Source organism: Podarcis cretensis (assembly GCF_951804945.1).
Source record: "Podarcis cretensis genome assembly, chromosome: 4".
Classification (NCBI taxonomy): Eukaryota; Metazoa; Chordata; class Lepidosauria; order Squamata; family Lacertidae; genus Podarcis; species Podarcis cretensis.
In genome coordinates, this window is record NC_137173.1 from 8,342,071 (window position 1) to 8,357,312 (window position 15,242).

The window sequence follows — 15,242 nt, forward strand, 5'->3', positions numbered from 1 at the left end:
TGGCGAATCAGAGCAGTGCACGGAAACACCGTTTACCTTCCCGCCGGAGCGGTACCTATTTATCTACTTGCACTTCAATGTGCTTTTGAACTGCTAGGTTGGCAGGAGCTGGGACTGAGCTACGGGAGCTCACCCCGTTGCAGGGATTCGGACCGCCGACCTTCTGATCGGCAAGTCCTAGGCTCTGTGGTTTAACCCACAGCACCACCTGCGTCCCATCAGAATATTGAGTACCAATTGTCTGACTCAGTTTAAGGCAGCTTCCCATGTTCCTAAAATGTAATTTAGAGAGATGCTACTTCCTCACCTAAGATATACGGTTCCTCTTAAGATCCTATGACCCAATTTTGCTTGCTGGTCCCTGAAATCAAAGAGCAGGTTTTTGCCTATGTTTGGATACAGCTGGACGCCATTTTGAATCAAGGTGGCAGACCAAACCATTAAAAACGCTGCATTTTTTGTTTCTTCAAGCAATGCTAAAGTACGAGGCTGCTAGTTAGAGATAAACTGAACTGGCCTTGGTGTTTTATCTGCCCCTGAATTGACTAATGTCTTTTACGCCAGCGGAAAAACCAAGCAGAATGAAATAAAGAAGGAGAAACCACCAGACCCGTCTATTGAGATTCTTACAAAGTTTTTAAATCCATAGATTTCTAATGTCAAAATCAAGTTGTAGGAATGCGGAGGAGTCCAGGCGGGCTGCGTTTCAGAAAGGCAAGAGGCCGTCGTTCCTCCACGTCAAGTAGTGAGCGAAGCCTTGCACGATTCTGTTGACGTTGTGCTCGCCAAGAAACGCCAGGAGAGTCTCTGCCATGAATTCGTGGTTGAAAAAATAGGTGTAGCACAAGGCCAGGGTCAGCAGGAGAACGCAGCCAAGCACCAAGACACTCAGGACTTTGCCCACCTGCCAGAACCAGTACATGGCTCTCCTGCTCTTAGACTGCTGCAAGGCAACATCCACCAGTTTGGCCTCCACGATTTCGTGCATTAGCGAGCCTATCTGCACCCTGTTTTCCTGGTCCAGCCTCAAGATGGTGGCCTGTTGCACGCAGGTCTCCAGCTGGGCCTGCAGATCTTTGATGTCGTTCCTCTGGCTCTGGCGGAGTTGAAGAAGCGCCCCGACTTTTTCCCTCAGCTGAGAGGAATTGTTCTTCTCCGCTTGATAGTGATGCTCGGTCTCCTGTAGCCTATCTTCCAGGCTCTTGAGGTATTTTTTGACCTCCACCGACAGATTCTGCATCTCTCGAAGGTCCTTCTCCTGAGCTGCTTTGTAGTCTTCGAAAAGGGCCACCTGGGAGGTCACCTCGCGGAGTTCCTTGCTGAGCTCTGCATTAGCTTTTGCCAAGGCCTTGTTCTGGGCATCCAGTTCGTGGATCCTCGTGTTGGTGTGGTCCATCTTCTCTCTGATGTCCTCCACCTTCTTCTGCATCTCCTCCATGGCGGCCTTGAATCTGTCCGCCGTCTCTTGCAGGCTCCGGTTGTGGCCCTTGATGGTGCTGTTGTCCTTGAGCAGGGCCTGGTTCTCAGAATCAAGGTAGGCCACCGTCTCTGTCAGGTCATTGATTTGGTAGCGGAGCTTTTCGTTCGTCGTTGACAGTTCCTCCATCGTCAGCGACATGGTGAAGATGTTTCATTCAGAGCTGGGGACCCTATGAGAAGATCAAAAAGGTAAAGGTAAAGGACCCCTGACAGTAAAGTCTAGTCACGAACGACTCCGGGGTTGCGGCGCTCATCTCGCTTTATAGGCCGAGGGAGCCGGCGTTTGTCCACAGTTTTTCCAGGTCATGTGGCCTGGACTAAGCCGCTTCTGGCAAAACCAGAGCAGCACATTTAATTATTTAAATTGTATACCACCCTATCCATACCTGCAAGTCTCAGGGCAGTTCACAACATAAAAACACAAAACATATAATAAAAATAAAAAACAAAACATCTCACTAGTCCCCCTCCCAAATGCATTTTAAATGGGTGCTGAATGCTGCACATTTCTTCTTATTTTAAATTTTGCGGCCCACCCATTTTGTTGTTTGTTTGAAAGAAAGAAAGGCATTCTATGAATCTCTGCTTACTCAAATCCTACTTAGAATCACTGGTCCCATTCTAAGGCTCCTTCCTTTTCGATTTTGAGGTGCCTCCTGAAGTCATTTGAATGTGGTCAGGCTCATGCAACTCATTTTTGTTTCGTTTTAACCGTTTTGCACTGTTTTAATGGTGTTTTAGGTCTCATTGCCTATGCTGCTGCACGTTGTCATGTTGCTTTGCTTGAGTTGGCGGTGCGTAAATACTTTTATAAATAAAGAAGATATTGCAGAGAGAGAGAGAGAGAGAGAGAGAGAGAGAGAGATTCGTTAAGAGACAGAGAGGAAGCAGTTAATGATGAATGGCTTGACAGCGAAAGGGCCCCTCAAACAGATTAAAGGGACAGAACGATTCTAATTTTGAGCCTCTTATACGAAGACAGCTAAGCCCCAGAGGGGGAAATGAGAGAGATTTATTCCAGCCAAGGGAGCGCCTAATAGCTGATCATCATGATAAATATTTATGCCCAGCTGGGAGCCTTGAGCCTTCAATTCTTCACCCATATGCACTGAAGCTTGGAGCGAGCAATCTGCAGCAAAGCAGATCAGGACCCTGGTCAGCTCCCAGTGGCTTCTCATAGCTGAGCCAAGGAAGATGTTGTCTCAGCCAGAGCCACCTGAAGGCCTAAGAAAGCTGGTGAGGTTGTCTCTTCCAGGGACTTCACCTCCTTAGGAGGGGTGGTCTGCAGTCTTAAAGGGCCCACAGCCAATTCTATGGGAAATAATAAGGGTTTTGACCTTTAAAGCCCTATGCGGCCTAGGACTCTTGGACCTACAGGACCGCCTCTCTTGGTTTGCCCTGAGGAGGACTTTAAGGTCCACAAATGACAACACTTTGGGGGTCCCGAGCCTCAAGGAGGTTAGATTGGTCTCAACTAAGGCCATGGCCTTTTCAGCACTGGCCCCGACTTGGTGGAACGCTCTGTCACAAGAGACCAGGGCCCTGCAGGATTTGACATCTTTCCGCAGGGCCTGCAAGACGGAGCTGTTCCGCCTGGCCTTTGGTTTGGTCTCACTCTGACTCCCTATATGGGATTTGGTATATAAATTTTCCCTTGGCTTTTTTGCTGGACCATGTAGGACCAGCATGGATAGCTGGCTCAGGTGAATAACTCATGTTTCCTCCCTTTATGGTCTTGATTTATGGGCTACTACTAAAATGAGGCTGCATTTTAAGCTGTATTTTAAGCCATATTTTAATTAACTTTTTTTCTGCCCCCCCCATTATGTTTTATTGTAATTTATATTCGGTATTAGCTGCCTGAGCCTGGCCCTGGCCAGGAAGGGCTGGGTATAAATATTATTGTTGTTGTTAATTACATTTGTATACTGCCCTATAAAGGTAAAAGATAAAGGTAAAGGATTCCTGGACGGTTAAGTCCAGTCAAAGGTGACTATGAGGTTGCGGCGCTCATCTCACTTTCAAGCCGAGGGAGCCGGCATTTGTGCACTCTCGTTGCTCGGTCTCTGCTCCTGCCAACCTAGCAGTTCAAAAGCACAAAGTGCAAGTAGATAAATAGGTATCGCTCCGGAATCAAGGTCCCATTTATACAAACATAACCTTTGGGACGCAGGTGGCGCTGTGGGTTAAATCACAGAGCCTAGGACTTGCCGATCAGAAGATCAGCGGTTCGAATCCCCACAAAGGTGTGAGCTCCCGTTGCTCCGTCCCTGCTGCTGCCAACCTAGCAGTTCAAAAGCACGTCAAAGGTGCAAGTAGATAAATAGGTACCGCTCCGGCAGGAAGGTAAACGGCACTTCCGTGCACTGCTCTGGTTCGCCAGAAGCGGCTTAGTCATGCTGGCCACATGACCCGGAAGCTGTATGCCGGCTCCCTCGGCCAATAAAGCGAGATGAGCGCTGCAACCCCAGAGTCGGTCACGACTGGACCTAATGGTCAGGGGTCCCTTTACCTTTAGACCCATTGAAATTAACAAACATGACTACAAACACCATGCATTTAAAGCACTATTCTAGCACTTTCGCAGCCACGGAGCAGCCTGGGAACTGTAGTTTGTGAAGGGTGCCGACCTCCTAGAGCTGCCATGCTCAGCCCTCTTAAAAACTACAGTTCCCAGGATTCCCCTTGTCTGTTAAAGTGGCAGAATAATCCTTTCACTGTGTTTTGTGGATGGCACCATGGTTAGGCCCATTAATTTCAATAGGCCTACTCTGAGTAAATTTAATGCCACTCCTTCAGCCAAAATTGTGCCCCCCCATCACAATTAGGTTTAGACAAAGGTTAAAGGTAAAGATAAATGGACCCCTGACCGTTAGGTCCAGTTGTGACCGACTCTGGGGTTGCGGCGCTCATCTCGCTTTATTGGCCGAGGGAGCCGGCGTACAGCTTCCGGGTCATGTGGCCAGCATGACTAAGCCGCTTCTGGTGAACCAGAGCAGCGCACGGAAACTCCGTTTACCTTCCCGCCGGAGCGGTACCTATTTATCTACTTGCACTTTTGACGTGCTTTTGAACTGCTAGGTTGGCAGGAGCAGGGACCGAGCAACGGGAGCTCACCCCATTACGGGGATTCGAACCACTGATCTTCTGATCGGCAAGTCCTAGGCTCTGTGGTTTAACCCACAGCGCCACCTGCGTCCCAAAGGTTATGTTTGTATAAATGGGACCTTGATTCCTGCTCACAGGGGAGATTTTGCTGGAAGACTGCATATGCCCACTTTAATAACATAACACCTTTTCAATGCCTGCCCCTGAGTGTAGCTGTTATTTTAATGAATGGGGAGTTGCTTATTCAAGTAAACCTAGGCTTTAAAATCCGTTCTCGTATATATGTAACAAATGACTTTGCCTGCACATGTTTAAGGCAAAAGCTCCCCCTGCTGGTGCGTGTATAGTACTGCAGAAGGTTTTCCAAGACTCACTCTGTCTCCTTGGGACCCACGAAATTCTCACCAGCGGGGAGAGAGAAACTGTTTTCCTCAGGAAAAATGGGGAGGAGTGTTGGAGGATCAAGCCTTCTTTACGGAGCCTGGAAAATGGAAACAAAGGTTTTTTTAAAAGCCTGCCTGAGTGCTTTTCCATGCTCCAATGTTCTATTGATTCCACACACAAAAAATAAAAATAAAAAGATTTTCTTGGTTTGCAAAAGTATGTGTGTTCTCTCTCCCACCCCAATCCAGGTTGTAGAATCTTTTCTACAGATCAGTTACATTTGATGCGAGACATTACTGTTGTAAACAGAATAATGTTGTCCCTTCTGAACGCAGCACTTAATGTTGTTTGAAAATGTCCCGCTAACCAAATGCTTGTTACATGAAAATTCATTTAACCAAACTCAAGGAATCAGTTCCCAAACCTCACTAAACGCACTGCAGATTGAGACATCCAAACAGCCGGACCTGTTTTTTCCTTCCTTGTTTGCCTTCTGCAAGGTTTCGGAGGGTTTTCCGGGGTTAGAAGTTTCCCCATAGAAATAAACGGAAGTGATTGACTCATTATGTGCTCACCTAGACGAACAATTTCCTGAGAATGCATTGTGTTTGGGAAGTATTGGTCAAGAACTACAGTTCCCATAATTTATTTTTTTTTGGGGGGGGAGTCATGCCTTGGATGTGTGTTCAATACATGGCATGAATCCAGTTTCGCCAATCAAAATAGGCACGTCTCAGATGTTGAGGTCTAATTCCAAAGCTGAAAATTGAAAGTGCGAATCCTGCGGGCACCGCACCCCCAGCGGTTGGATGGCCATGTTTCATGTATGACCTAGCTGAGATTCCTGCACTGCAAGGGGTTGGACTAGATGACCCTTGGGTCCCTGCAAACTCTACAATTATTTGATTTTTAGTATTTAGCCAGGCTTGGGCATTTTGCGAAATTTCATCCCTGCACGAATTCCCCACCCCTGACCTCGAATCCTCAGCCTACGTTCTGGAGATGCTATACCTGTGTGACTCAGCTGCAGGTGCGAGGGCTAGCAAGAGAATTTGGCACTGCCATGGCGCCCTGGTCGGACTCCTCCCTGGCTGGTTGTGATGAGGATATTTCTGGCCTAGCACCCCAATTCTGCCCTTACTGTGTTGTCCATTGCAACTTCCCTCACTCCCCTGCTTTCCAGTTTCAGATACTCGGCATTTTTTTGCCTCCAAGCCCAAAAACACGGGTAGAAAACACACCCCTCTTTCCTATATCGCCGGCTGCCAGCTCCTTGTTTGTTTCCATCTGTCTGTTTTTAATTCAACACCCATGTCAGGAAGGTAGAAATCACTCGGGGCGCCATTGTGTTGTCGTTTGTCATGGCAACGCCTCAGCCAATAGCGTCCGCGGGGAGGCAAGGTGATGTCACAAACCTTGGCTCTGATTGGGCTCTTGAATTCCACTTTCTTGAAAGGTTCTTTGAATGCCACTTTGAGAACTTGCCACTGCATTTTGGGCGTGTGTTCATAGAGGAGTGGGGAGGTGGTCATGGGAGAAGCAGGTATCTTTGCCCTCTAGGCCCATAGCCTAGTGGGTAGGGTATCCGTCTAGCGTGCAGAAGGCCTCAGGTTTGACCCCCAGCATCTCCAGGTGGGGTTATAGCATTGGTTGGCTTTCTGCCATGTCCAAAGTAGAGGGAGTTCTCCTAGGTGGAACAAGAAGAAAAGGGTGGACAGGAAGGAGGAGAAACCGCAGTAAAGTCAAGGAAACAGGTCACTTCTGGTGGTTCCCAGCACAGCTCCTGGGGTTCTGCTGACCATCATCAAGGACCAAGCCTTTAGTGTGGCAGACCCTGCCCTGTGGAATTCCCTGCCTCTTGAAGTTTGGGGAGAACCTGTTAGGATTCTTCCTTCGTGTTTGCAGTCATGAGATTGTTGACTATCACATAATGGTGTATGTTTTCATTCCACAGTGTGGGAAGTGACGGAGGCAGGAGGTTTGGAATTACTGTGTTCCATGAAGTGGGACTGGGACGCGGGTGGCGCTGTGGGTAAAAGCCTCAGCGCCTAGGGCTTGCCAATCGAAAGGTCGGCGGTTCGAATCCCCGCGGTGGGGTGCGCTCCCGCTGCTCGGTCCCAGCGCCTGCCAACCTAGCAGTTCGAAAGCACCTCCGGGTGCAAGTAGATAAATAGGGACCACTTACTGGTGGGAAGGTAAACGGCGTTTCCGTGTGCTGCGCTGGCTCGCCAGATGCAGCTTTGTCTCCGGACAGCGCTGGCCCCCGGCCTCTTGAGTGAGATGGGCGCACAACCCCAGAGTCTGTCAAGACTGGCCCGTACGGGCAGGGGTACCTTTACCTTTACCTTTATGAAGTGGGACTATTGTCCTTTGTCCTTTCTCTGTTTGCTATCTGATGAGAAAGAGGAAGGAGCTAAGGCAGAATGCTCCGAGTGTATTATATATAAATAAAGTAGATTAGCCAAGATGCTGAGCTATGGAGTCTGTTACGCGAACCGCCAATACTCTGCAGGTTCCTAAGTGTGCTGATGCTTCTTGGTATCAGTCGCTGTGATGTTTGGGCTGAAGAAAGCTTTTGAGGCTCCCGAACAACAGACCAGGAGGGAGAGAACATGCCAGTCGGGCATGTGTCTCTGCCAGGGTCCTACTTGCGAGTAGGATGATCCTAACAGACCCATCTCTCCATTCGTTCATCCCTTGAAGACTCTCTTGAATGGAGAGGCATCTGCAGTGTGAATTTTCTTCTTTTAATCCGGTTGTAATAATTATTATTAATACCTCACCCATCTGACTGGGTTTCCCCAGCCACTCTGGGCGGCTTCCAACAAAATATTAAAAACACAATAAAACATCAGTCATTAAAAACTTCCCTAAACAGGGCTGCCTTCAGATGTCTTCTAAAAGTCAGAATAGTTGTTTATTTCCTTGACATCTGATGGGAGGGTGTTCCACAGGGCAGGTGCCACCTCTGAGAAGGCCCTGTAACCTCACTCCTCGCAGGGAGGGAATTGCCAGAAGGCCCTCGGAGCTGGACCTCAGTGTCCGGGCTGCATGATGGAGGTGGAGACGCTCCTTCAGGCATCCTGGGCTGAGGCCGTTGAGGGCTTTCAAGGTCAGCACCAACACTTTGAATTGTGCTTGGAAACATACCAGGAGCCAAGGTAGACTTTCAGGACCAGTGTTATGTAATTTCGGCGGCTGCTTCCAGTCACTGATCAGAACCCTCCTTGTACCTTAAATGGAGTTGTTTTTCACTTTTAACAGCCAGCCATTAGGTCCCCTCAGTTTTGCAGTCAGGCTTCACTGATAAAGGGTAATGAAATATACTCAGAATCGCATAGTAATTTCACACTCTTTATTGCAGCTCGTAAAACAGTGAAAAAAATTCCCCAAAATCTTCAGGCTTTATATACATTATTTACACAATGGGTCCCATTTGATTGGCTGATTCTGCTTCCCTCCTGGAGCCTGATTGGGCTGCTAATGCAGACCAATCAGGTTGTTGCATTCTACGATCCTACCTGCCTATTGTTCTAGGATCCAAGCTCAATACATAACAGGTGAGAGAAATTCCACCTCATTGGGGGAGTAATGGCATTGTCCAATGGGGTCCGTTGTTGTCACAACATGCCCATTGGGGTGAATGAAATTTAGGCAGGTGTCGTCATCGTCTTTGGCGATCCCTTGTAGCCGAGTAAGATTGTCTTCCATAAACACAGTTTTAACAATGATTCCATAAGTGACTGTGGAGGCCAATTCTGGATCCACACGTCCTTCCACAGTGTTGGGGCATAGCTTTCCGGGCGGGAGTTGATCACGGTGTGGCTTTGCCAGGCGTGCCTTCCTCCTAGCACGTTTCTCCCTTGCATCCTGAGTTCGAGTGTCTTCAAAGCCCATGACACCTTTGGTATAAAGGCTGTTCTCCAACTGGAGCGCTCACAGGCCAGTGTTTCCCAGTTGTCGGTGTTTATACTACATTTTTAAAGATTTGCTGTGAGACAGTCTTTAAACCTCTTCTGTACCACTTCTGGGTTGGCGCCATGGCCGAATGGCGGAGTTCCTCCGACTGGAGGAACGGGCTCCGTGAAAATTGGATTTTCCCACCGCGGCGAAGGTGGGGACCCGCTAGAAACCCCAGGCAGAGGAGCCTGGGGATGTGGGGTTCGGCGGAGCACCGAGAGCGCCTCCCCTACTCGCCGGGAAACCCTTTTTTGGGGCTCCGGAGTGAAGTGGGGTGAGCAGCGTGGTGCAAACGAACCGACTGCTACTTTCACGGAGGGAAGCCGCACAGCCATCGACGGAGAGCGCCGGCTTTTTCCTGATGACATTTGGACTCTAAACAAGTACCCGTGAGTAAAAACGGAGGATTGGATTAAGGAAAAAAATTTTTTTTTTGAATTAGGTATGAAGCGGGAAGGTATAAAAAGGAAGTCTGCCTCCCGTTTTTTGTAAACAGACTGAAGCAAAGATCGCACAAACTAATTAGCCTTGAATTTGATTCAAAGATTGAAATTTCCGGCACTTATGACCATTAAAATCCCCTTGACGGCAGGAGGAAAGGGGGTGAAAGAACTTTGATTATCTAATCCTGCAGATAGAAAGTAAAGGAATAAATTTCCATTGCCCCCAACCTGGGGACGGGACGTCAGGACAGATTCTTTGAAGGAAACGGATTTGGACAGATAGAAACAAAAGAGAAACAAATAGACTTTAATGTCGCTTTCTGCTTGTGTTTGTTGCAAGGAAACAAAGTATTGGAAAATTGAAAGTAAATTCTCCTTTGTTAGTCACAAAGAGACATAACAGCTGTGGAAATCAGCGTGAGACCAGATATCTGACCTTGACTAAAAATGAGCAGGAAGGAAATTTTTTTGTATCTTGAAAATTTGAATAAATATTATTTAAAAAAAAACAAAAACCTCTTCTGTAGACCACCAGCATTACGCTTTCCATTTTTAAGTTCGGAATAGAGTAGTTGCTTTGGAAGACGATAATCAGGCGTCTGCACAACATGACCAGTCCAACGAAGTTGATGTTGAACAATCATTGCTTCAACACAGGTGATCTTTGCTTCATCCAGTAAAGTGGTACTTCAGGATGCGAACGGGATCCATTCTGGAGCCCCATTCTCATCCTGAATGGAATGTAAGATGTGACGATGCATCTGCGCATGTGCGGGTTGCGTTTTGCCGCTTCCGTGCATGCGCCTGATGTCATTTTGAGCAACTGTGCATGCAAGAGTGGCGAAACCCGAAAGTAACATGCTCCATTACTTGAAAGCGCTCAACCTGAAGCACATTCAACCCGAGGTATGACTGTACCATTAGTATTAGTTTGCCTGTCTTCCCAAGTGATGTGTAAAAATTTTCAGAGACACCGTTGATGGAATCTTTCGAGGAGTTGGAGATGGCGTTTATAAGTGGTTCATGTTTCACAAGCATATAGTAAGGTTGTGTCAGTCAAAAACTTACAGTTCCATAATGCAACAGGTACTGACTGCATATCTGATTTGCAGCAGTCTGATCTGGGTAGAAATAAATGAGCTCCCCATTGCAAGAAAAGAGTTTCAAAGCTTTACTGCAAACGGTCTTAAACAAGTTACAAAATAAACGTTGGAAGAATACAAAGTAACACATTGCTCTTTAACAAGCCAGCAACGCAGTCCGGTCTTCTTTTTAAAACTGTTCAATAAACTTTCCTCTCTCTGGTGCCAGGGAGAGATCCCATGCAAGCGTCGCTGAGCCGAGCCACTACTGCTGATGGCGCCAACGACTGATTTAGATGCTGAGTTTTCAGGTTTAATTTCATGCTGCGAGAGATCTCTATTTGGGCTTTTGGGATGAGTCGTCAATTAACCTGAAACGGAAACAGCTACCCTTTCCCCTGTCATTTGCTCTGGCTAAAATTCCTGAATAATGTAAACATCTCTGCATAGTATTTTAAGCAAAATGCATTCAAACACAGCATTTCAAACATATTAAACAGATATCTTTAACACTGCTGTGCGTAAGGAATGTTAGGAAACAGGACAGAAGTTCTAGCTTTATAACAAGGAAATCTAATGCAATATTCCTTGCATCTGAATGCACCGAACGCAAAGGGATGTTATGAAGAAATATATTGAAGCTGCTGCTCACAGATAAGATGTTAGATCTAAAAGAAATGGGGACAACCTTATAAAAACCCACAGGAATCAAACTTCTTATTCTGCAATGACTGCTTAAGTGTTTCCTTCCGTCTCTCTGTTGCACCTCCCAGCTCATTCCAATGCAAGGCCTCAGGAGGTATCGCCTTCTAAGCTAAACAAGCTACAGTGGTACCTTGGGTTAAGAACTTAATTCATTCTGGAGGTCCGTTCTTATCCTGAAACTGTTCTTAACGTGAGACACCACTTTAGCTAATGGGGCCTCCCACTGCCACCGCCACGTCGCTGCCACGCGATTTCTGTTCTCATCCTAAACCAAGCTCTTAACTTGAGGTACTATTTCTGGGTTAGCGGAGTCTATAACCTGAAACATCTGCAACCTGAAGCATCTGTAACCCAAGGTACCACTGTATAGCTTAGGGCCCCACTCTCTTGGGGGGCCCCAAAAAAATTAAAGGGGGAAAAAACTGGATGTACATTTCCAAAATATAAGATAAAAAAGAAATAAAAATAAAACCTACATACAGCAACAGTGTTTTGTGTTGTGTAGGCTCCTAGGATGTAAGTCATGGGCCCCGCCTGCTAGCCTGCTCCCTAAAATATCACTGGTTTGCTCCTTCCTATATATAGGGTGCCTATATATTCTGCATGGACTGGTTATTTTGTTATGTGCACATGGCTTTAAATACCTATTAGGTCCATAAATTTCCATATAGCATATATTCAACACAAAAAAACAGTGACCATTTGTTGTTGACAAAGGACAGCTGGACATATAAAGGGCCCCATTACCTTCAGTAGCTGAGGGCCACATCAAACCTCAATCCGGCCCTGAACAGGAAAGGAGATTCTGACTAAACATTAGGAGGAACTTTCTGACGGTAGGAACCTCCTTAAAAGCTGGAGGAGTTTCCTTCCTTGGGGGTTTTAAACCGGTGTTTCCCAAAGTTGGGTCTCCAGCTGCTTTCAGACTACGATTCCCATCATCCCTGACCTAACTGGTCTTCCTAGCTAGGGACGATGGGAGTTGTAGTCCAAAAACGGCTGGAGACTCAACTGTGGGAAACACTGGTTTAAACAGAGGGTGGTCGGCCATCTGTCAGGGGTTCTTTCGCTGTGATTGAAGGGGGTTGGACTAGATGACCCTTGGGGTCCCTTCTAACTCTAATTGTATTCTATGATTTTGCCCAACCTGCAATTGCCAGCAGCTGGCATTCAGATGCATATGAACAGAGCCACCATGGTTGGTAGCCATTGGTAGCCCTCTCCTCTTCATGAATTTGCCCAGTCCTCTTTTAATCCAGGTGGGGGGCCATCACTACATCATGTGGGAGGGAGTTCCATAGCTTTAACTACGGTCTGTGCGAAGAAGTACTTTCTTTGATCTGTCCTGATTCCTCCAAAATTCGGCCTCATTGGGCGTCCCCGAGTTCTCGTGTGATGAGAGGAAGCGGAGAAACGTTTCTCTATCCATTTTTGTCCGCGCCAGGCAAATTCACCCGCAAAGGCAAAGTCATTGTTGGCTCACACTACCTCGGTCAAATCTGATTGGCCAACAGGTTCCCACGGCAATAGTGCAAAGGGTCATTTCCCCAGCATCCCCTCTGCTCCTGACATGTCCGCTCTGGGGTTGGGGGTGGGGGGAACATTAAGAACAGCTGCACAAACGAAATCAAGCAGAAGAACAACTGGCAGCTGGCAAGAAAGGGGTTTGTTCCGTAGCTTAATATAAGTCGGGTGCTGTCCTTGAATCACTGGGGGGGAGGGGCAAAACAAACCTGGACCCCCTTAGAAGCCCACGGTTTGGCTGAAATTGTAGGGTGCTAGGGGATGGGGTTTTCTTAACCCCACTCAGTGGCATAGCGTCCTTTGCTGGTGCCCGGGACACCCACACATGCAGCAGGTGCGACCAGGAGCTGGGCACAGAGAGTGAACAAAACCCACCACGCCAGCCCAACTCTCACAGGGCTGGTGTTAGACATGGAGGGTTCATGGGGACCACCGGTGCAAGGGGGAGATCACCACAGAAAAGTCCCTGTGATCACACAGGGTCCCCGGACGTTTCACCATCTATTGATCCCTGTGCCACCACTTTATTTCTCGCTGCCACCACCCAGGCCCTACCTGGTACAATACTGAGTCCGGTCAGGGTTAAATTGGAACATAAACTTCTGTTTATTTATTGCAGTTTAACAAGCGTGTGGTTTCATAAACGGTATCGGTCAATTACAATCATGGGGTGCCTATCCAGACCTATAACTTCTGCTACCTGCTCTCACTCACTAAACCACCTCTCAGATATTTACTCGTCTTCCTAGCTCCTAACTGTTCCTGACTCAGCTTATTTCGCTACACTAACTCAACCTACCCACAGACTCTATCCCAATTCACTCCCACTCCAACCAACCACCAAACTTCCAATGAACTCCTCCCAGAGCTGGTTTTATAGTCCCTCTGACTCCACCCCCCTGGGTCTCTGCTCCTTGCTGGCACCCGGGACACCCAAACATGCCCCAGGTGGGACCAGGGGCTGGGCACGGGGGGGGGGGTGGTGACAAAGCCCACCACTCCAGCCCAACTCTCACAGAGCTGGCGTTAGACATGGAGGGTTCATGGGGCCACACTGCCCACCTGCCCATCGGTGCAAGGGGGAGACCGGCCAACTGATGCAGCCCTTGGCAGGTGACACCCCCCAACACTGGCCAGGCAGCCATTCAAGAAGGGGGCCAGGGGCCTGGTGGCCTGGCCCTGAGCTCTGGGGCCCAGAGACCCCCAGCAGCAGGCAGGGCATGGATCCCTGTGTGGGGCACCCAACTTGCGCTCCTCAAAATAATGCGCCTGGGGTTACGGCCCTCCTATGGGCTCCCCACGCTATGACCCTGAGCCCACCCAAGAACTTTCATTGTATCTTTCAGTCAATGAGTGGGGGGTAGGCAGAAAAAACAAAACAAATAGGCACAGGTTGCTCAAACAGCAGCATCTAAGAAATGGGGAACAGGTGCTGTCCAAAATGGTGTTGGACTACAAGTCCCATCAGCCCCTGCCAGCAGATGGCAGCAGTCAGAGATGATAGGAGTCTCAGCCTAGCAGGAGTTGTGAATCTGTGGCCATCCGGATTTGTTGCTTTCATTTATCTATAGCATTAATAAACAGATTAACAGTTCCAAAAGAAATCTGGACTACAACTCCCATCACCCCTGACCCTTGGCCAAGCCTAGTACATGAATAAAAATAATTTCACCCCCTATTTGTATTCAGAGAAGGCCGCCACTGAACGAACAATATCTGCAAGAAGCAGCTGTCTGTAGCCAGCCGGCGACGCCACAACGAAACCTAATCCACAATCTCAGAGGCAGCGGGGGAATATTCGATCTGGTTCGCCTCGATCTGGAGAAACGAAATTTGTGCTGGAAAAAGTTTTAAAAGGAAAAGAACAAGAGGAAGGAAGGAAGGAAGGAAGGAACTCAAATATATCAAGAAGATGAGCCAGAATTTGCAAGACACTCTCGAGAAGTTTCGGAACGTGATGGAAGAAATGGAGCGGAAAGTGGCGGCCATGCGGGAAAGGACGGAGGAAGCTTACAGAAAAATCAACGAGCTGGAAGAGCAGAAATATTCACTGATTGACTCCAGCGAGCAGCTAAGCAGAGAGCTTCACAAATTGTCCTACCAAGTGGCCCTCTTTGAGACCCAGAAAAACCCTCAAGAAAAGATCTATCAGACTCCCAGGCCGAAGGGAAATTTTGCCGTCGAGAAATGAACAGGAGACAAAAGAATGGCAAAAAAAAAATTTTTTTTTTGCTAATGATCACAACCAACAGCGTGAATTAAAAAAAATGACACAAATGTGTTGGTTTTCCCACTTTTTAAAATAGCTCAAGGGTCCCCGTCCTCAAGAAAAGACCAGGGGACATAGGGGGCTTGTATGTTGGTTTTATTTGTTTTTTATCTTTATTTTGGAAATGTAAAGGTAAAGGTAAAGGTAAAGGTACCCCTGCCCGTACGGGCCAGTCTTGACAGACTCTGGGGTTGTGCGCCCATCTCACTTAAGAGGCCAGGGGCCAGCGCTGTCCGGAGACACTTCCGGGTCACGTGGCCAGCGTGACATCGCTGCTCTGGCCAGAGC

General features: G+C 47.8%; 1 protein-coding gene and 1 long non-coding RNA gene across 4 annotated transcripts; one reads left to right on the forward strand and one right to left on the reverse strand.

The window, feature by feature from the left end:
• Window positions 1-617: 617 nt before the first annotated feature.
• On the reverse strand, window positions 618-6,357 carry LOC307214990 (uncharacterized protein). Of its 3 annotated transcripts, none has more exons than XM_079974109.1 (3): window positions 6,213-6,357; window positions 4,962-5,068; window positions 618-1,649 (listed from the first exon to the last, which is right to left on the reverse strand). In XM_079974109.1, exon 3 carries the CDS (start codon window positions 1,616-1,618, stop codon window positions 707-709), a length of 912 nt encoding a protein of 303 aa, XP_079830235.1. In that variant the 5' UTR covers window positions 1,619-1,649; window positions 4,962-5,068; window positions 6,213-6,357; the 3' UTR covers window positions 618-706. The 3 variants fall into 3 exon arrangements, with proteins under 3 accessions (XP_079830235.1, XP_079830234.1, XP_079830236.1); XM_079974108.1 differs by having other exon boundaries at window positions 5,983-6,341; XM_079974110.1 differs by lacking the exon at window positions 4,962-5,068 and having other exon boundaries at window positions 6,213-6,340.
• A 5,806-nt stretch (window positions 6,358-12,163) lies between these two features.
• LOC307215106 lies at window positions 12,164-14,962 on the forward strand. Its single transcript, XR_013838265.1, has 2 exons — window positions 12,164-12,825; window positions 14,375-14,962. It is a non-coding gene; the product is annotated as an uncharacterized lncRNA (long non-coding RNA).
• Window positions 14,963-15,242: the final 280 nt, after the last annotated feature.